Raw genomic sequence first — 21,385 nt, forward strand, 5'->3', positions numbered from 1 at the left:
GGGGAGGGAGGAGCCCGGGACCCGCCCCCTCCCCCCTTTTACCCCCCATCCCCCCCTCCCCACAGCCAGTGCCGGTGGCCATGGCGGGGGCTGCGGGCAGCGTGAGTGGGGCTGGGGGCAGGTTGGGGGTCCGGGGGCAGTTTGGGGGGGTCCTGGGTGGGAAATAGGGGCTGGGGGGCAGGTTGGGGGGCCGGGGGCAGTATAGGGGGGTCCTGGGAGGGGAAATAGGGGCTGGGGGGGCAGGTTAGGGGTCCTGGGGCAGTTTAGGGGCGTCCTGGGAGGGAAATAGGGGCTGGGGGGGGATTTTGGGGGTCCTGGGGCACTTTAGAGGGGTCCTGGGTGGGGAATAGGGGCTGGGGGGGGAATTTTGGGGGTCCTGGGGCAGTTTGGGGGGGTCCTGGGTGGGGAAATAGGGGCTGGGGGGGGCAGTTTAGGGGTCCTGGGGCAGTTTGGGGGGGTCAAGGGAGGGAAATAAGGGCTGGTGGGGCAGTTTGGGGGTCCTGGGTCAGTTTAGAGGGGTCCTGGGAGGGAAATACGGGCTGGGGGGGGGAATTTTGGGGGTCCGGGGGCAGTTTGGGGGGGTCCTGGGAGGGGGAATAGGGGTTGGGGGGGGCAGTTTGGGGGTCCTGGGACAGTTTAGGGGCGTCCTGGGAGGGAAATAGGGGCTGGGGGGGGGGATTTTGGGGGTCCTGGGGCACTTTAGAGGGGTCCTGGGTGGGGAATAGGGGCTGGGGGGGAATTTTGGGGGTCCTGGGGCAGTTTGGGGGGGTCCTGGGTGGGGAAATAGGGGCTGGGGGGGCAGTTTAGGGGTCCTGGGGCAGTTTGGGGGGGTCAAGGGAGGGAAATAAGGGCTGGTGGGGCAGTTTGGGGGTCCTGGGGCAGTTTAGAGGGGTCCTGGGAGGGAAATACGGGCTGGGGGGGGGAATTTTGGGGGTCCGGGGGCAGTTTGGGGGGTCCTGGGAGGGGGAATAGGGGTTGGGGGGGGAATTTTGGGGATGCTGAGGTAGTTTAGGGGGGTCCTTGGAGGGGAAATAGGGGCTGGGGGGGCAGTTTGGGGGTCCTGGGGCAGTTTGGGGGGGTGCTGGGTGGGGAATAGGGGCTGGGGGGAGGAATTTTGGGGATCCTGGGGTAGTTTATGGGGGTCCTGGGCAGGGAAATAGGGGCTGAGGGGGCAGTTTGAGGGTCCTGGGGCAGTTTGGGGGGGTCCTGGGAGGGAAATAGGGGCTGGGGGGGAGTTTGGGGGTCCTGGGGCAGTTTAGGAGGGTCCTGGGAGGGGAAACAGGGGCTGGGGGGGGAGTTTGGGGGTCCTGGAGCAGTTTGGGGGGGTCCTGGGGTTGGTTTGGGGGGGGTCTCGGGGGGGATAAAGGGGATGGGGGGGAGTTCAGGGGGTCAGGAGGGATTTGGGGGGGTCCTGGGGGGGATGGGGAGGGGGGTACTGGGTGGGGGGGGCGGGGGGGAACACTCCCCCTCTCTGACCTTTGACCCCTGTACCCCCCCCCCCAGGTGGTGCTGGCCTGGCTATTGGCTGGAGTGGGAGGTGAGGGGTCACCCGAGGTCACCCGAGGCCACCCGAGGCCGCGGGGTCACCCGAGGTCACGGGGCCGTGGGAAAGTCCCGGGGGAGGGGGCGCAGGGAGGGGGCGTGGCCTCCTTTCAGGGGGCGTGGCCTCCTTTCGGGGGCGTGGTCTCCTTTCAGGGGGCGCGGCCTCCTCCCGGGGGGCGCGGCCTCCTTTCGGGGGGCGCGGCCTCCTCCCCGGCGAGGGGGCGTGTCCTCCGCCGAGCCCCGCCCCCTGCCTTGCAGCCACGCCCTTCGTGGAGGAGCCGTCCAATGGGAGCGCGGTGCTGGGCGGGGGGGCGGAGCTGCGCTGCGCCGTGCGCGGGGGCGGGGCCGTGCAGTGGGCGCGCGGCGGGCTCCTGCTGGGGGCGCCGCCCGCCCCGCCCACCCGCGCTACCGATTGGCTGGAGACGCCCGGCGAGGTCTGTGATTGGTGGAAGGGGCGGGAAGGGGGAGGGTGTGGCTGGGGGGGAAGGGGGCGTGGCCTGGCTGACGGGGGCGTGGCCTCGGGCAGGGCAGCACCACCTGCGCATTGTGGGCGTGGCCTTGGAGGACGATGACGTCTACGTGTGCCAGGTGGGGGAGGGGAACGGCACCCGCGCGTCGCGCCCGGCACTGCTGACCGTCCTGGGTGCGGACTGGGAGGCACTGGGAGGCACTGGGAGGGACTGGGAGGGGACTGGGAGGGACTGGGAGGGACTGGGAGGGGACTGGGAGGGGACTGGGAGGGGATTGGGAGGGACTGGGAGGGACTGGGAGGGACTGGGAGGGACTGGGAGGGGACTGGGAGGGACTGGGAGGGGATTGGGAGGGACTGGGAAGGACTGGGAGGGGCTGGGAGGGACAGGGAGGGGACTGGGAGGGACTGGGAAGGGATTGGGAGGGACTGGGAAGGACTGGGAGGGGACTGGGAGGGACTGGGAGGGACTGGGAGGGGATTGGGAGGGGACTGGGAGGGGATTGGGAGGGACTGGGAGGGACTGGGAGGGACTGGGAGGGGATTGGGGGGGACTGGGAGGGGATTGGGAGGGACTGGGAGGGACTGGGAGGGGCTGGGAGGGACAGGGAGGGGATTGGGAGGGACTGGGATGGGACTGGGAGGGGATTGGGAGGGACTGGGAGGGGATTGGGGGGGACTGGGAGGGGACTGGGAGGAACTGGGAGGGGATTGGGAGGGACAGGGAGGGGACTGGGAGGGACTGGGAAGGGATTGGGAGGGACTGGGAAGGACTGGGAGGGGACTGGGAGGGACTGGGAGGGACTGGGAGGGGATTGGGAGGGGACTGGGAGGGACTGGGAGGGACTGGGAGGGGATTGGGGGGGACTGGGAGGGGATTGGGAGGGACTAGGAGGGACTGGGAGGGGCTGGGAGGGACAGGGAGGGGATTGGGAGGGACTGGGATGGGACTGGGAGGGGATTGGGAGGGACTGGGAGGGGATTGGGGGGGACTGGGAGGGGACTGGGAGGAACTGGGAGGGGATTGGGAGGGACTGGGAGGGGATCTGGAGGGACTGGGAGGGACTGGGAGGGACTGGGAGGGGACTGGTGTTACTGGGAGGCACTGGGTGTTACTGGGAGGCACTGAGCTGCCGCCCATCCCCACTGGTTCCCTCCCGTCCCCCCAGTGCCCCCCGGCCCCCCCCGGCTGGAGCTGCCCCCGGGGGCGGAGCTGCCCTGGGTGGGCGGGGCCGAGGTGGAGGTGCGCTGCCACGCGCCCGACGGGCGCCCCGCCCCCAGCCTCGTCATCACGCTGGGTGAGGGGCGGGGCCGGACGGGGGGCGGGGCCGGCCGGGGGGGCGGGGCCGGCGGGGGGGGCGGGGCTGTGGGGAGGGGGTTGGGGTGACCCCGGGGGTCTTGGGGGGGCTCGGGGGGGGGTCTGAGGGTGACCCCGGGGGTCTCAGGGGGGGCTCGGGGGGGGGTCTGAGGGTGACCCCGGGGTCTCGGGGGGTCTGGGGGTGCAGGGGGGTCTCAGGGGGGGCTCGGGGGGGGTCTGAGGGTGACCCCGGGGGTCTCGGGGGGTCTGGGGGTGCAGGGGGTCTCAGGGGGGTCTCGGGGGGGGTCTGAGGGTGACCCGGGGGTCTCAGGGGGTCTGGGGGTGCAGGGGGGTCTCAGGGGGGTCTCAGGGGGGGGTGCGGTGACCCCAGGGGTCTGTGGGGGGTCTGAGGGCACAGGGGGGGTTGGGGTGACTCTGGGGGTCTGGGGGGGGTCTGGGGCCGCAGGGGGGTCTCAGGGGGGTCTGGGGGGGGTCTGGGGACACAGGGGGGGTTGGGGTGACTTTGGTGGTCTGGGGGGGGTCTGTGGGGTCTCAGGGGTCTCGGGGGTCTCTGGGGGTCTCGGGGGGGTTTGGGGTGACCCGGGGGTGCAAGGGGTCTCAGGGGGGTCTCTGGCTCTCTGGGGTCTCTGGGGGGTCTCAGGGGTCTCTGGGGGTCTCGGGGGTCTCAGGGGTTTTGGGGTGACCTGGGGGGTCTCTGGGCGCAGGGGGGGAGCCGCTGCCCCTGGTCTCCTCGCGGGTGCTGGACGGGTCGCAGCCCAAGCTGAGCTCCAGCGAGGCCACGGTCCGGTGAGCACCAGTTCACACCAGTATGAACCAGTCTGAGCCCCGGGGGGCAGCGCGGGCCGCCACAGACCAGTACAAACCAGTATGAGGCGACACGAACCGGTACAAACCGGCAGCAGCCGGTACAGCCCCACACATGTCGCTACTGGTCCAGACCAGTATGGGCCAGTATAGACCAGTATAGAGCGATGTGACCCAGTGTGAGCCAGCATGGGCCAACAAGGCCCAGTATGGACCAGTAGAGACCAGTATAGACCAGTGTGACCCAGTGTGAGCCAGCATGGGCCAACAGGGCCCAGTACAAACCAGTATGAACCAGTACAGACTAGTATGACCCAGAGTGAGCCAGCCTGTCCCGGTCCAGCCCAGTGCCTCCCAGTGCCTCCCAGTGCCCCCAGTCCCCACAGTCCCCCCAGTCCCTCCAGTCCCTCCCAATCCCCTCCCAGTCCCCCCAGTGCCCCCAGTCCCCCCAGTGACCCCAGTGCCCCCAGTCCCCCCAGTCCCTCCCAGTCCCTCCCAGTCCCTCCCAGTCCCTCCCAGTGCCCCCAGTCCCCCCAGTCCCTCCAGTCCCTCCCAGTCCCTCCCAGTCCCTCCCAGTCCCCCCCAGTCCCTCCCAGTTCCCCCAGTCCCTCCCAGTCCCTCCCAGTTCCTCCCAGTCCCCCCCAGTCCCTCCCAGTCCCTCCCAGTCCCCTCCCAATCCCCTCCCAGTCCCTCCCAGTCCCCCTTCCAGTCCCTCCCAGTCCCTCCCAGTCCCTCCCAGTGCCCCCAGTCCCCCCAGTCCCTCCAGTCCCTCCCAATCCCCTCCCAGTCCCCACCAGTCCCTCCCAGTCCCTCCCAGTCCCCTCCCAATCCCCCCCAGTCCCCCCCAGTCCCCCCAGTCCTCCAGTCCCTCCCAGTCCCTCCCAGTGCCCCCAGTCCCCCCAGTCCCTCCCAGTCCCTCCCAGTCCCCTCCCAATCCCCTCCCAGTCCCCCCAGTCCCCCCCAATCCCCTCCCAGTCCCCCCCAATCCCCTCCCAGTCCCTCCCAATCCCCTCCCAGTCCCTCCCAGTCCCCTTCCAGTCCCTCCCAATCCCCTCCCAGTCCCTCCCAGTCCCCCCCAGTCCCTCCCAGTCCCTCCCAATCCCCTCCCAGTCCCTCCCAGTCCCTCCCAGTCCCTCCCAGTCCCCCCCAGTCCCCTCCCAGTCCCCCCCAATCCCCTCCCAGTCCCTCCCAGTCCCCCTTCCAGTCCCTCCCAGTCCCCCCCAGTCCCTCCCAATCCCCTCCCAGTCCCTCCCAGTCCCCCCCCAGTCCCCCCAGTCCCCCTCCCAGTCCCTCCCAATCCTCTCCCAGTCCCCCCCAGTCCCCCCCAATCCCCTCCCAGTCCCCCCCAGTGCCCCCAGTGACCCCGCTGGGCGCAGGCTGACGCCGCAGGCCCAGGCCCACGGGCAGCGTCTCGTCTGTTCGGCCGCCAACGAGGCCGGGCCGGGGCCCAGCCAGGCCGGGATCACCCTGGACGTGCTGGGTGAGACCCCCGGGACCCCCTGGGACCCCCAAATACCCCCTGGGACCCCCCGAGAGCCCCCGGGACCCCCAATACTCCCCGGGACCCCCCAATATCCCCCGGGACCCCCTGGGACCCCCCAAATACCCCCAGGGACCCCCTTGGGACCCCCAAATACCCCTCAAATACCCCCTGGGACCCCCCCGGGACCCCCAAATACCCCCTGGGACCCCCCAATACCGCCCGGGACCCCCAATACCCCCTGGGACCCCCAAATAGCCCCCAATACCCCCCAATACCCCCCAATACCCCCCAATACCCCCTGGGACCCCCCTGGGACCCCCAAAATACCCCCTGGGACCCCCAATACCGCCTGGGACCCCCAGGACACCCAGGACCCCCCCTGGGACCCCCAAATACCCCCCCGGGACCCCCCTGGGGCCCCCAAATACCCCCCGGGACCCCCCTGGGACCCCCAAGACCCCCTGGGACCCCCAAGACCCCCTGGGAGCCCCAATATCCCCCCCCCCCCCAAGTACTCCCAGTATCCCCCCAGTGCCCCCAGTACCCCCAGGGACACCCCCCCTTCCCCCCAGTGCTGTTCAGTCCCCCCCCCCCAGAGGCTCTGGGCTCTCCCAGTGCCTCCCAGTCTGACCAGTGCCCCCAGTTCCCCCCGGCCCCCCGACCATCGAGGGGCTGGAGTCGCCCCAGGTGCGGGCGGGGGAGACCCTGCGACTGGTCTGCGTGGTGCGGGGGGGCAACCCCCCTCCCAGTCTGCACTGGGACAAGGTACTGGGGGCACTGGGAGCGCTGGGATGGGGAAACGGGAGCACTGGGAGGGACTGGGAGCACTGAGATGGGGAAGAATAGGCACTGGGAGGGACTGGGAGGCACTGGGATGGGGAAGAAGAGGCACTGGGAGTGACTGGGAGGCACTGGGATGGGGAAATGGGAGCACTGGGAGGGACTGGGAGGCACTGGGATGGGGAAGAAGAGGCACTGGGAGTGACTGGGAGGCACTGGGATGGGGAAATGGGAGCACTGGGAGGGACTGGGAGGCACTGGGATGGACTGGGAGCTCTGGGAGGGACTGGGAGGCACTGGGATGGGGAAGAAGAGGCACTGGGAGGCACTGGGAGCACTGGGATGGGGAAGAAGAGGCACTGGGAGTGACTGGGAGGCACTGGGATGGGGAAATGGGAGCACTGGGAGGGATTGGGAGGCACTGGGACGGGGAAGAAGAGGCACTGGGAGGCACTGGGAGCACTGGGATGGGGAAATGGGAGCACTGGGAGGGACTGGGAGGCACTGGGACGGGGAAGAAGAGGCACTGGGAGGCACTGGGAGCACTGGGATGGGGAAATGGGAGCACTGGGAGGGACTGGGAGGCACTGGGACGGGGAAGAAGAGGCACTGGGAGGCACTGGGAGCACTGGGATGGGGAAATGGGAGCACTGGGAGGGACTGGGAGGCACTGGGATGGACTGGGAGGCACTGGGATGGGGAAATGGGAGCACTGGGATGGGGAAATGGGAGCACTGGGAGGGACTGGGAGGCACTGGGATGGGGAAGAAGAGGCACTGGGAGGGACTGGGAGGCACTGGGATGGGGAAATGGGAGCACTGGGAGGGGGAAATGGGAGCACTGGGAGGGACTGGGAGGCACTGGGACGGGGAAGAAGAGGCACTGGGAGGCACTGGGAGGGACTGGGAGACACTGGGATGGGGAAATGGGAGCACTGGGAGCACTGGGGGTCCCCCCCCTTCCCCGGTCCGTGACGTCACACCCCCCCCCCAGGACGGCGTCCCATTGGTCGGCCCCTGGGTGACGGAGGGGGCGGGGCTCCCGGGGGTCGCGCGCAGCCGCCTCACGCTGACGTTGAGCCCCGGCGATGACGTCACCACCCTGCGGTGCCGCGCGCACACCCCCCTGCCCGGCGGGGGGGGCAGCGCCAGCGTCACCCTCAGCGTCACCTGTGAGCGCGCTGGGAGCACTGGGAGGGACTGGGAGGGACTGGGAGGGGACTGGGAGGGGACTGGGAGGGACTGGGAGGGGACTGGGAGGGACTGGGTGGGACTGGGAAGGGATTGGGAGGGCACTGAGAGGGACTGGGAGGGACTGGGAGGGACTGGGAGGGGACTGGGAGGGGGCTAGGAGGGGACTAGGAGGTGACTAGGAGGTACTGGGAGGGATTGGGAGGAGACTGGGAGGGACTGGGAGGGGATTGGGAGGGACTGGGAGGGACTGGGAGGGGGCTAGGAGGGGACTAGGAGGTGACTAGGAGGTACTGGGAGGGATTGGGAGGAGACTGGGAGGGACTGGGAGGGGATTGGGAGGCACTGGGAGGGACTGGGAGGGGACTGGGAGGGATTGGGAGGCACTGGGAGGGGACTGGGAGGCACTGGGAGGGACTGGGAGGGGACTGGGAGGGACTGGGGGTTACTGGAAGGGGACTGGGAGGCACTGGGAGGGGACTGGGAGGGACTGGGAGGCACTGGGAGGGGACTGGGAGGGAGCAGGAGGCGCTGGCAGCCTCCATTGAAGGCAGCTAATTGATACTGGGAGGCACTGGGAGCACTGGGAGGGAGGGCTGGGCGGCCGGGGCGGGACTGGGAGCCCGCGCTGGGAGCACTGGTTGATACTGGAGCCCCCAGACCCCCCGGCCGAGGTGACGATCTCGGGGGTGCCCTCGGTGCCCGAGAACGGGACGGTGGCGCTGGGCTGCACCAGTGCTCCCAGTAACCCCCCGGTGCGGCTGCGCTGGTGGCTGCGCGGCAGGGAGCTGGCGCCCACCGACACCTCCCGCACGCAGGTGGGCGCCGGGGGGGGGGCCCGTGGGTGGGGGGTCCCGTGGGGGTCCTATTAGGGGGTCCCTTGGGGGGGGGTCCCATGGGTGGGGGGGTCCCATGGGTGGGGGTCCCATTGGGCGGGGTCCCATAGGGGGTCCTGTTAGGGGGTCCCTTGGGGGGGTCCCATGGGTGGGGGTCCCATGGGTGGGGGTCCCACGGGTGGGTCCCACAGGTGGGTCCATGGGTGGGTCCCACGGGTGGGGGTCCCACGCTGCCCCCACCCAGGCCCCGGGCCGCGGGTGGGTGGGTGGGGGTCCCATGGGTGGGGGTCCCACGGGTGGGGGTCCCATGCTGCCACCCCCCAGGCCCCGGGCCACGGGTGGGTGGGTGGGGGTCCCGTGGGTGGGGGTCCCACGCTGCCCCCCCCCAGGCCCTGGGCCGCGGGTGGGTGGGTGGGGGTCCCACGGGTGGATCCATGGGTGGGGGTCCCACGGGTGGGGGTCCCACGCTGCCCCCCCCCAGGCCCCAGGCCACGGGTGGGTGGGTCCCATGGGTGGGTCCCATGGGTGGGTGGGTGGGTGGGGGTCCACGGGTGGGGGTCCCACGCTGCCCCCCCAGGCCCCGGGCCACGGGTGGGTGGGTCCCATGGGTGGGTCCCATGGGTGGGTGGGTGGGTGGGGGTCCACGAGTGGGGGTCCCACGCTGCCCCCCCAGGCCCCAGGCCGCGGGTGGGTGGGTGGGGGTCCACGGGTGGGGGTCCCACGCTGCCCCCCCAGGCCCCGGGCCGCGGGTGGGTCTCGGTGTCCAACGTCACCCTGCTGGGCCGGCGCCAGGACCACGGGTGGCCCCTGGTGTGCGAAGCCACCAGCCCCGGGCTGGGCACCCGCAGCGCCAGCGTCACCCTCAGCGTCACCCGTGGGTGCTGGCGGCACGGGGAGGCACTGGGAGGGACTGGGAGGGCACTGGGAGGGGACTGGGAGGGGCCTGGGAGGGGATTGGGAGCACTGGGGGGGGGCTGGGGGGGGAATGGGAGGGACTGGGGGGCACTGGGAGGGGCTGGGAGGGGACTGGGATGTACTGGGAGGGGACTGGGAGGGGATTGGGGGGCACTGGAGGGCACTGGGAGGGACTGGGGGGGGACTGGGAGGGGACTGGGAGGGGATTGGGGGGCACTGGGAGGGACTGGGAGAGGATTGGGGGGCACTGGGAGGCACTGGGGGGGGACTGGAGGGCACTGGGAGGGACTGGGAGGGGTCTTGGGGGCACTGGGAGGGGTCTCAGGGGGTGTTTGGGGCACTGGGGGGATACTGGGAGTACGGGGGGGGGGTATGGGTGGTCTCAGGGGGGGTCCCGGGGGGTCTCGGGGGACTGGGGGGGTCTCGGGGGACTGGGAGGGTCACTGGTCCGTACTGGTGGGCACTGGCGGCGGGCAGACCCCCCCCAGGAGCTGTGGCTGGAGACCCCCCCCCCCAACGCCACGTTCCGCGTGGGGACGCGGCTGCGGCTGGGCTGCCACGCGCGGGGGGGGCACCCCCCCCCCCGCCTGCTCTGGACCAAGGTGGGGGCACAACCCCCCCCCCCCAAAACAGGGACCCCCCCCCCGGGAGCCCCCCACCCCCCCCGGGGTGTGTGTCCCCCCCACAGACCCCCCCCCGAGCCCCCCACCCCCCCCCGGGGTGTGTGTCCCCCCCACAGACCCCCCTGGGTGCCCCCAGCCCCCCAAATAGGGACCCCCCCCACCCGTCCCATTGCCCCCCCTGGGTGCCCCCTCGACCCCCCTGGGTGTCCCCCCACCCACCCTGGTTCCCCCTCTGCCCCCCCCAGATGCCCCCGGCCCATCCAGGCCCCCCCCAAACCTTGTGTGCCTCCCCAACCCCCCTGGGTGCCCCCCCCCAGCCCCCCCCAGATGCCCCCACCCCATCCAGGACCCCCCCAAACCTTGGGTGCACCCCCCAACCCCCCTGGGTGTCCCCCCCAGCCCCCCCCAGATACCCCCGGCCCCTCCAGGCCCCCCCCTCACCCGGGGTGCTCCCCCAAACCCCACTTGGGTGCCCCCCCCAACCCCCCTTGGGTGCCCCCCCGACCCCCCTAGATGCCCCCACCCCGTCCAGGCCCCCCCAAACCTTGGGTGCCCCCCCAACCCCCCTGGGTGTCCCCTCAGCACCCCCCAGATGCCCCCGGCCCCTCCAGGCCCCCCCCTCACCCGGGGTGCCCCCCCAACCCCCCCTGGGTGTCCCCCCCCGACCTCCCCAGATGCCCCCGGCCCCTCCAGGCCCCCCCTCACCCGGGGTGCCCCCCCAGATGCCCCCACCCCCTCCAGGCCCCCCCTCACCCGGGGTGCCCCCCCTGCCCCCCAGGACGGGCGGCCGCTGAAGGACAGCACCCCGCTCCTGGGGGGGGGGCTGGGTGGGCTCGCGGGAGCTGCCGCTGACCTGGTGCCCAGCGACAACGGGGCCGCCTACCGCTGCGAGGCGGGGGGGGGCGGCGGGACCCCCCCCCTCAGCGCCACCACCCGCCTCCGCGTCCTCTGTGAGCCTGGGGGGGCTGGGACCACCCGGGGGTGGGGGGACCTCGGGGGGGGGGGTGGCCTTGGGGTGGCTTTTGGGGTGGGGGGTGCGGGGAGGGGGAGGAGCTGGGGGGGCCTTGGGGTGGGGTGGGGGGGTTGAAGGTGGGGGGGGGGTGATGATGGCCTTGGGGGGGGGGAATGGGGGGGGGAGTTTGGGGGCACCTTGGGGTGACCTTGAGGGGACAGTGACCTGGGGGTGACCTTGGGTGACCCCAGAGGTGACCCTAGAGGTGACCCTAGAGGTGACCCCAGGTTGACCTTGACCATGGGATGACCTCAGGGTGACATTGGCCTTGGGGTGCCCTGGGGGTGACCTCAGGGTCCCTTGGCCACGGGGTGACCTTGGGGTGTCCTCGGGGTCCCCTTGGCCATGGGGTGCCCTGGGGGTGCCCTGGAGGTGACCCCAGGGTGCCCGTGGCCGTGGGGTGACCTTGGGGTGACCTCAGGGTGACCTCAGGGTGACATTGGCCTTGGGGTGCCCTGGGGGTGACCCCAGGGTGTCCTGGCCTTGGGGTGACCTTGGGGTGACCCTGGGGTGCCTGTGGCCCCGGGGTGCCCTGGGGATGCCCTGGGGTGCCCCCCCTGACCCCTCCCCGCCCCCAGTCCCCCCGCTGTCGGTGACGGTCACCGCGACCCCCCCCGAGGTGCGGCCGGGCCAGACCCTGGTGCTGACGTGCGCGGCCGGCAGCGCCCACCCCGCCCCCACCCTGCGCTGGCTGCGCCAAGGACACCCGTGAGGCACCCCCGGCACCCCCCCATGTCACCCCTGGCACCCCCTGTCACCCCCATCATCACCCCCCCATATCACCCCCCCATGTCACCCCCCAGCACCCCCCATCACCCCCCCATGTCACCCCCCAGCACCCCCCATCACCCCCCCCATGTCACCCCTTGTCACCCCCTGGGTGACCCCCCTGTGTCCCCCCCCCAGGACCCCAATAACCCCCTGTGGACCTCGGGTGACCCCAATAACCCCCTGTGACCCCGGGTGACCCCGTGTCCCCCCTGTGTCCCCCCATGGCCCTGTGACCCCAGGTGACCCCGTGTCCCCTGGGTGACCCCACAGCCCCTGTGACCCCAGGTGACCCCGTGACCCCCCATGTCCCCCACGACCCTACAACCCCCTTCTGACCCCAGGTGACCCCATGTCCCCTGTGTCCCCCAATGTCCCCATGACCCCCCCATGTCCCCAGGTGACCCCATGACCCCTGGTGACCCCCATGACCCCGGGTGACCCCATGACCTCGGTGACCCCATGACCCTGGGTGACCCATGTCCCCGGGTGTCCCCATGACCCCCCGGTGACCCCATGACCCCAGTGACCCCATGACCCGGGTGACCCCATGTCCCCCAGTGACCCATGACCCCTGTGACCCCATGACCCCGGGTGTCCCCATGACCCCCCCCGTCCCCCAGTGACCCCATGACCCCTGTGACCCCATGACCCCGGGTGTCCCCATGACCCCCCCCGTCCCCCAGTGACCCCATGACCCCTGTGACCCCATGACCCCCCACGTCCCCGGGTGTCCCCAGGGTGCCGGGGGAGCCGCTGCCGCCGTCGCCCGGCTCCTTCGGGGGGGTGACGTCGGGGTCGCGCCTGCGGCTGCGGGTGGCCGTGGGGTGACCAGGGCCAGCGCGTCACCTGCGAGGCCGCCAGCCCCGCCCTGGGCCTGGCCGTCAGCGCCGCACACCGCCTGCTCGTGCGCCGTGAGTGCCACTGGGAGGCACTGGGGGGCACTGGGGGGCACTGGGAGGGGCTGGGGGGCACTGGGAGGGGGCCAGGAGGGACTGGGAGGGGACTGGGAGGGACTGGGGGGCACTGGGAGGGGGCTGGGAGGGACTGGGTGGGGACTGGGAGCCACTGGGATGGACTGGGAGGGACTGGGAGGGGACCAGGAGGGACTGGGAGGGGACTGGGAGGGGCTGGCTGTACTGGGAGGGACTGGGAGGGGACTAGGAGCCGCTGGGAGGGACTGAGAGCCACTGGGAGGAACTGGGAGGGGACTGGGAAAGGCTGGGAGGGGACTGGGGGGCACTGGGAGGGGTCTGGGAGGGACTGGGATGGGACTGGGGTTACTGGGAGGGGACTGGGGTATACTGGAAGTTACTGGGAGGGAGCTGGGAGAGGAATGGAGGGCACTGGGAGGCCCTAGGCTGGCCCTGGGTGTTACTGGGAGGGGACTGGGGTTACTGGGAGGGGACTGGCGGTTACTAGGGGGCCCTGGGCTGGCCCTGAGGGTTACTGTGAGGCCCTGGGCTGGCCCTGGCCTTACTGGGACCCCCCAGACGCCCCCCAGTTCTCGGTGGGGGAGGGGGGCGCTGGTGGTGGCGCGGGAGCACGGGGGGGTGCGGCTGCCCCTGGCCGTCCTCGCCCATCCCCCGTGGAGACCTGCACCTGGAGCCTGGGCGGCCGCCCCCTCCTGCCCGGTGCGTACTGGGAGCACTGGGAGCACTGGGAGGGGAGGGGGAGGGGCCGGGAAGGGGGGTATGGGGGGGTCTAGGGGGCGCGGGGAGGTGCTGGAAGGGTTTCTGGGGGCACTGGGAGGCACTGGGAGGTACTGGGAGGGGTTCCTGGGGTCACTGGGAGGCTCACTGGGAGGGGTCACCAGGATACTGGGAGGGGTGACTGGGGTCACTCGGAGGAGTGACTGGGGTCTCTGGGAGGGGTGACTGGGAGCACTGGGAGGAGTCACTGGGGTCACTGGTTTGGGCTGACTGGGAGCACTGGGAGGAGTCACTGGGGTCTGTGGGAGGAGTCACTGGGAGCACTGGTTGGCCTGACTGGGAGCACTGGGAGGAGTCACTGAGGTCACTGGGAGGAGTCACTGGGGTCACTGGGATGGGTCACTGGGAGCACTGGTTGGGCTGACTGGGAGCACTGGGAGGAGTCACTGGGGTCACTGGGAGGGGTGACTGGGAGCACTGGTTGGGCTGACTGGGAGCACTGGGAGGAGTCACTGGGGTCACTGGTTTGGGCTGACTGGGAGCCACTGGGAGGAGTCACTGGGGTCACTCGGAGGAGTGACTGGGGTCTCTGGGAGGGGTGACTGGGAGCACTGGGAGGAGTCACTGGGGTCACTGGTTTGGGCTGACTGGGAGCACTGGGAGGAGTCACTGGGGTCTGTGGGAGGAGTCACTGGGAGCACTGGTTGGCCTGACTGGGAGCACTGGGAGGAGTCACTGAGGTCACTGGGAGGAGTCACTGGGGTCACTGGGATGGGTCACTGGGAGCACTGGTTGGGCTGACTGGGAGCACTGGGAGGAGTCACTGGGGTCACTGGGGAGGGGTGACTGGGAGCACTGGTTGGGCTGACTGGGAGCACTGGGAGGAGTCACTGGGGTCACTGGTTGGGGCTGACTGGGAGCACTGGGAGGAGTCACTGGGGTCACTCGGAGGAGTGACTGGGGTCTCTGGGAGGGGTGACTGGGAGCACTGGGAGGAGTCACTGGGGTCACTGGTTTGGGCTGACTGGGAGCACTGGGAGGAGTCACTGGGGTCTGTGGGAGGAGTCACTGGGAGCACTGGTTGGCCTGACTGGGAGCACTGGGACTGGGAGGAGTCACTGAGGTCACTGGGAGGAGTCACTGGGGTCACTGGGATGGGTCACTGGGAGCACTGGTTGGGCTGACTGGGAGCACTGGGAGGAGTCACTGGGGTCACTGGGAGGGGTGACTGGGAGCACTGGTTGGGCTGACTGGGAGCACTGGGAGGAGTCACGGGTCACTGGGAGGAGTCACTGGGGTCTGTGGGAGGGGTGACTGGGAGCACTGGGAGGAGTCACTGGGGTCACTGGGAGGGGTGACTGGGAGCACTGGTTGGGCTGACTGGGAGCACTGGTGCTGACCCGCTCCCCTCCCCCAGGGGGGTCCCCGCGGCACCGGGTGGGGGAGGGGTTCTGGCTGGACATCGCCAACGTGACGCGGGGCGACGCCGGCACCTACGGGGCGCGATGCCGCAACGCCGAGGGCGCCGCCAGCACCCGCCTGTGCCTGCGCGTCCACTGTCAGCACCCCGCCCCGCGGGACCCCCAGACCCCTATGGGACCCCAGAGACCCCTATAGACCCCTGGGGGACCCTGTGGGACCCCCGAGACCCCTATGGGCACCTATAGACCCCTATGGGCACCTAGAGACCCCTATAGACACCTGTGGGACCCCAGAGACCCCTGTGGGACCCCAGAGAACCCTATGGGCACCTAGAGACCCCTATAGACCCCTGGGGGACCCCAGAGACCCCTATGGGACCCCTATGGGACCCCAGAGACCCCTATGGGCACCTAGAGACCCCTATAGACCCCTGTGGGACCCCAGAGACCCCTATGGGACCCCCAGACCCCTGAGGGACCCCATGGGACCCCAGAGACCCCTGTGGGACCCCAGAGACCCCAATGGGACCCTAGAGACCCCTATGGGACCCCCGAGACCCCTGTGGGACCCCCCCAGACCCCTTTGGGACCCTATGGGACCCCCGAGACCCCTATGGGCACCTGTAGACCCCTATAGACCCCTATGGGACCCTAGAGACCCCTATGGACACCCTATAGCACCCTATACCCCTCCTGTGCCCCCAGACCACCCCCCCCCAGCACCCTATAGCAGCCTATAGCACCCTACACCCTCCCCCCCTTTGCCCCCCCAGACCCCCCGACCATCGTGCGGGCGCCGGACCCCGTGGTGGTGAACGAGGGCGACAGCGCCGAGCTGGAGTGCGAGGCCCAGGGCAGCCCCCTGCCCCCCGGCTGCCTGCGCTGGGGGCGCCTCGTACGGGGGGGTCATGGGCTGGGGGGTCATGGGTGGGGGGCCCAGGGCAGCCCCCTGCCCCCCGGCTGCCTGCGCTGGGGGCGCCTCGTACGGGGGGGTCACGGGCTGGGGGGGGTCACTGGGGGGTCATGGGTGGGGGGCCCAGGGCAGCCCCCTGCCCCCCGGCTGCCTGCGCTGGGGGCGCCTCGTACGGGGGGGTCACGGGCTGGGGGGGGGTCACTGGGGGGTCATGGGTGGGGGGCCCAGGGCAGCCCCCTGCCCCCCGGCTGCCTGCGCTGGGGGCGCCTCGTACGGGGGGGTCACGGGGTGGGGGGTCACTGGGGGGTCATGGGTGGGGGGCCCAGGGCAGCCCCCTGCCCCCCGGCTGCCTGCGCTGGGGGCGCCTCGTACGGGGGGGTCAAGGGCTGGGGGGGTCATGGGTGGGAGCCCAGGGCAGCCCCCTGCCCCCCGGCTGCCCTGGGTGGGGGGGACACACATGGGTGGGGGGTGTCATTGGGTGGGGGGGACGTTGAGAGGGGAATTGAGGGGGGGGGTGGGGGGGGGCATTAGGGTTGGGGAGGGGTGTAAAATGGGGGGTGGGGGGCCCAGGGCAGCCCCCTGGCTCCCTTGGAGGGGGGGACACACATGGGGGGGGCATTGGGGGGGGGCTGATGGGGGTTGGGGGGGTATTTGGCGGTGGGGCGGGGGGGGAGGGGGGCACAGTGGTCTGACCCTGCCCCCCTCCCCCGCAGGCGCAGGGGGGTCCCGAGGGGCTCCCCCCGGAGCTGCTGCCCGAGGGGGGGCTGCCCGTGGGGCGGCTGCGGGTGCCGGGGGCGCGGCGGCACCTGGGGGGTCCCTACGAGTGCCGCGTGGACACCGGGGTGGCGCCCCCGGCACGCGCGCTCATCCGCCTCATCGTCCGCTGTGGGTCTGGGGGGGTAACCAATGGGGGGCGGGCACTGGGGGGGGGTAACCAATGGGGGGTGAGCAATGGGGATGGGCAATGGGGACAGCCAATGGGAGACAAGGAATGGGGATAACCAATGGGAGGGGATAACCAATGGGGGGCGGGCACTGGAGGGGATAACCAATGGGGGGTGGGCAATGGGGGACAAGGAACGGGGATAACCAATGGGAGGGGGTGACCAATGGGGGGCGGGCAGTGGAGGGGGCAGCCAATGGGAGACACCCATGGGAGGGGATGCCCAATGGGGGTAGCCAATGGGAGGTGGGCATGGGAGGGGTTGGCCAATGGGAGATCACCAATAGGGGGCGGGCAATGGGGGGTGACCAATGGGGTGTGAGCAATGGGGATAACCAATGGGAGGGGATAACCAATGGGGGGTGGGCACTGGAGGGGGGTAGCCAATGAGGGATGGGCAATGGGGACAGCCAATGGGAGACAAGGAACGGGGATAACCAATGGGAGACACCCATGGGAGGGGGCGGCCAATGGGTGGCAGGAAATGTGGGGTGGGCACAGGAGGGGACAGCCAATGGGGGACACCCATGGGAGGGGGTGGCCAATGGGAGATAACCAATAGGGGGCGGCCAATGGGGGACAAGGAACAGGGACAACCAATGGGAGGCACCCATGGGAGGGGGTGGCCAATGGGGGGTGGCCAATGGGGGGCGGGCATGGGACGGGGTGGCCAATGGGGAGCAGCCGTGGGAGGGAACAGCCAATGGGGGGTGACTGATGGGAATAACCAATGGGGGTGGGGGCACGGGAGGAGGCGGCCAATAGGGGTGCGGGGGGTGTGGGCGTGGCCACCCGTGAGCCAATCACAGCCCCTGACCCCCCCCCTCCTCCCCTCCCCCCCCAAGATGGCCCCGAGCTGGAGGCGGCGCCGGGGGCGGAGCCGCTGCCGGTGCTGGTGCCCGACGGCGCCGACGCCGCCCAGTTACGGTGCCGCGCCCAGGGCGTCCCCGGCGTGGAGCTGTACTGGGAGCACTGGGGGCGGCCGCTGCGCCCCGACCCGGCCAGGTACCCACACTGGGACGCACTGGGACGGACTGGGACAGACTGGGATGGACTGGGACCAACTGGGCTCGGGCGGGAGCCAGTCAGAGCTAAACTGGGGTGGACTGGGTCAAACTGGACTCAACTGGGAGTGGTAGGGGGTCAACAGGGACCAACTGGGCTCAATGGGACCCAACTGGGGTCAACTGGGGTCAACTGGGTTCAACTGGGCTCAATGGGACCCAACTGGGCCCAACTGGGCTCAATTGGACCCAACTGGGGTCAACTGGAGTCAATGAGACCCAACTGGGCCTAACTGGGATCAACTGGGCTCAACTGGGGTCAATGGGACCCAACCGGGCCCAACTGAGGTCAACTGGGTCAAACTGGACCTAACTGGGATCAATCAGGGAGTCAACTGGGACCTACTGGGTCCTACCAGGGTCAACTGGGACCCACTCAGGCCCAACTGGGCTCAACTGGGGCCACCTGGGCTCAACTGGGGCCATCCAGGGTCAATGGGACGCAACCAGACCCAATTGGGTTCTGCTGGGATAACTGGGGCAAACTGGGTCCAACCAGACCAAACTGGGGCCAACTGGGTTCAACAGAACCCAACTGGGTTCTACTGGGCTCAACTGGGTCCAACCAGACCCAGCTGGGTTCTACTGGGCTCAACCAGACCCAACTGGGCCCCACCAGCTCCAAAACTGGGCTCAACTGGTCCGAAACTGGGCAAAGCGGCCCCAGTCCCAGCCCAGTCCCTCCCAGTCGCCCCCCTCCCCAGGTTCCAGGAGCACCAGTGGCGCGAAGGCCCCTGGACCAGCAGCCTCCTCACCGTCACCAACATCAGCCTGGACCGCGCCCGCCTGCGGCACCAGTACCAGCGCCCGGACTGGGACCAGTACCAGCAGCGGCCCCGCCACCGCTACCACAACTGGGAGCCCCAGTATGAGAACTGGGAGGAGGCGGGGGAGGGGAACTGGACCCTCGGCACCTTCGTCTGCGTCGCCCAGAACGCGCTGGGCACCGTCCGGCGCCGCCTCCAGCTCCGCCTGGCCGGTACTGGGCGGTACTGGGAGCCGGGGTGTTCCTACTGGTTTGGGGGTGGGTGGTACTGGGAGGGGTGTTTTGTACTGGTTTAGGGAGGGGGTTGGTACTGGGGGGGGTTACTGGGGGAGGGGGTGGCAGTGTAAGGGGTGGGGGGGCACTGGGATGAGACTGGGTGGTACTGGGGAGCGCTGGGAGGGATGCTGGGAGCACTGGGGTAAATGGGGGGGGACTGGGAGGCACGAGGAGGCAATGAAGGGAACTGGGAGGATACTGGGGAGCACTGGGAGGATACTGGGGTAAACTGGGAGGATACTGGGGGAGACTGGGAGGATACTGGGAGGCGATGAGAGGCACTGGAAGGATACTTGGGGGAGACTGGGAGGATACTGGGGGGAAACTGGGAGGTGATGGGGGGCACTGGGAGGATACTGGGAGGATACTGGGGGGCACTGGAGGATATTGGGGGGATACTGGGGGGCACTGTGAGGATACTGAGGGGCACTGTAGGATACTGGGGGGCACTGGAGGATATTGGGGGGCACTGGAAGATACTGGGATGATACTGAGGACAATGGGAGGCTACTGGGGGGCACTGGAGGCTACTGGGGGGCACTGGAGGATACTGGAGGGCACTGGAGGATACTGGGAGGATACTGGGGGGCACTGGAGGATACAGGGGGATACTGGGGGGCACTGGGGGGATACTGGGAGGATACTGGGGGGCACTGGGATGATACTGGGGGGCACTGGGGGGACACTTGACTCCGGCCCCCAGACCGGCCGGACCCCCCGCGGCACCTGCGGGTGGGGGGGGTGACGCCCACGTCCCTCAGTCTGTCCTGGAGCCCGGGGTTCCCCGGGGGGCTGAGCCAGAGCTTCCTCGTCAGGTGGGACCCCCGGGACCCCCCCAAACCCACCAGGACCCCTGGGACCCCCCCAACCCCCCCAGGACCCCCCCCAACTGCCCCTGACCCCCCCCGACCCCACCCGGACCCCCGGGACCCCCCCAACACCCCCCAGACCCCCCCTGGGAGCCCCGGGACCCCCCCAACCACCCCTGACCCCCTGAACCCCACTGGGATGCCCGAGAACCCACCAACACCCCCCCAACCCCCAGGGACCCCCGGGACCCCCCCCAAACCCCCTCAACACCCCCCCGGGACCCCTGGGACTTCCCCAACCCCCCCAACCGCCCCTGACCCCAGCTGACCCCACCGGGACCCCTGGGACCCCCCCAACCCCCCAAACCCCACCAGGACCCCTGGGACCCCCCAAGCCCCCCTGGGACACTCCCAGGACCCCCCCCCCCCAGGACCCCCAACTCCCCCCAAGGACCCCCCTAAAACCCCCCTGGGACCCCCCAAACCCCCCCCAGGACCCCAAACTCCCCCCAGGACCCCCCCACACCCACCCGGGACCCCCCAACCCCCCCCCAGGACCCCCAACTCCCCCCAAGGACCCCCCCACACCCCCCTGGGACCCCCCAACCCCCCCCCAGGACCCCCCCAAAACCCCCCTGGGACCCCTCAACCCCCCCCAGGACCCCCCCCCCCATCCAGGCAGACCCCCCCCCAGCCACCCTACGACGTCACTTCCTGTCCCCAGCGGGTAGTTTTGACATCACTTCCTGTCCCCCCTCCCATTTCCGTCTCTCCCGATGACGTCACGCCTGACTTCCGGTTCTCCCCTCCCCCCCCCCCCCCCAAAGCGCGAGGGGCCCCGGCGCCCCTCCCCCCCCCGCCGCCATCCTGGTCCCGGGCGCCGCCCTGACGCTGGGGGGGCTGCGCCCGGCCACGGCCTATGACGTCACGGTGAGGGCGCGCAACGCCCGCGGCGACAGCGCCCCCGCCGCCATCACCGCCGTCACTTCCGGTACGCACCTGCCCCCGGAAGTCGCGTCACGGGGGGGAGCGGAAGTGACGTCACAGCTCACCTCCAGCCAATCCCTTCCCTTCCCTCGCTCAGCCTCGCCCGGTGATTGGTCGGAGGAGCAGGAGGAGGAGGAGGGGGCGGCCCCGCCCCCCGCCCCCCCCGCGGGCCCCTCCCCCCTCCTGGCGGGGGGGTTGGGGGCGCTGGGGGGAGGGGCCGGCGCCCTCCTGCTGCTCGCGCTGCGCCGACGTCACCGCCCCGCCCCCCCCAGCGCCGGGGGGGCCCCGGGGGGGACCCCGAAAGGCCCCGACAGCCTCGAGGTGAGGGGGGGGGGAGGGGGAGGGGGACACAGACTCCCTGCCCCTCCCCCACGCTCGGGGGTCTCACCGCTGCCCCGCCCCCCCCCCCAGGTGACGTCACCGACCCCCAGCGACCCCCCCCCGGCGTGGGAGCCCCTGGAGGAGGAGTGGGGGGGCTACGAGGAGGTGGGGGGGGTCCCCCCAATCTGGGCCCCATATAAGGGGGGGGGGTCCCATGGGGGGTTGGGGGGGTCTATGGAGCCTTGGGGGGGGGGGGGGGGATGGGGGGGGGCATCCTCAAAATCTGGGCCCCATATAAGGGGGGGGTCCTGGGGGGGGGGGAGGGTCCATTGATGGGGGTTTTGGGGGGTCCCCAATATTTAGGGTCCTGTTGGGGGGGTTGGGGGGGTTTATGGACCCCTGGGGTGGGGGTGGGGGTGGGGTTTGGGGGGGGGGGGGGTGTCCCCCGAATTCAGGGTCACCCAAACTCACCCCCCCTCCCCCCACAGGTGAC

The 21,385-nt window shown here is 70.7% G+C and overlaps 1 protein-coding gene across 1 annotated transcript in view; it reads left to right on the forward strand.

Annotated features, from left to right (window-relative positions):
* The window catches only part of NPHS1 (NPHS1 adhesion molecule, nephrin), a gene marked incomplete at both ends in the record, with an annotated part of 26,855 nt that overhangs the window by 5,192 nt on the left and 278 nt on the right, over positions 1-21,385 (forward strand). Inside the window, 29 exon segments of the mRNA XM_084277850.1 lie at positions 66-101; positions 1,504-1,537; positions 1,696-1,929; positions 1,932-1,976; positions 2,069-2,185; positions 3,181-3,309; positions 4,034-4,115; positions 5,510-5,613; positions 6,260-6,381; positions 7,390-7,567; positions 8,247-8,404; positions 9,158-9,296; positions 9,815-9,939; positions 10,739-10,910; positions 11,551-11,680; positions 12,481-12,565; positions 12,567-12,654; positions 13,234-13,259; positions 13,261-13,327; positions 13,330-13,374; positions 14,810-14,950; positions 15,587-15,708; positions 16,440-16,611; positions 17,515-17,674; positions 18,438-18,712; positions 19,479-19,590; positions 20,412-20,575; positions 20,669-20,892; positions 20,983-21,057. Of these exon segments, the coding sequence (XP_084133976.1) occupies positions 66-101; positions 1,504-1,537; positions 1,696-1,929; positions 1,932-1,976; positions 2,069-2,185; positions 3,181-3,309; positions 4,034-4,115; positions 5,510-5,613; positions 6,260-6,381; positions 7,390-7,567; positions 8,247-8,404; positions 9,158-9,296; positions 9,815-9,939; positions 10,739-10,910; positions 11,551-11,680; positions 12,481-12,565; positions 12,567-12,654; positions 13,234-13,259; positions 13,261-13,327; positions 13,330-13,374; positions 14,810-14,950; positions 15,587-15,708; positions 16,440-16,611; positions 17,515-17,674; positions 18,438-18,712; positions 19,479-19,590; positions 20,412-20,575; positions 20,669-20,892; positions 20,983-21,057 (3,561 nt within the window).

The sequence above is a fragment of the Gallinula chloropus genome (assembly GCF_964237585.1).
Source record: "Gallinula chloropus genome assembly, chromosome: 37".
Classification (NCBI taxonomy): domain Eukaryota; kingdom Metazoa; phylum Chordata; class Aves; order Gruiformes; family Rallidae; genus Gallinula; species Gallinula chloropus.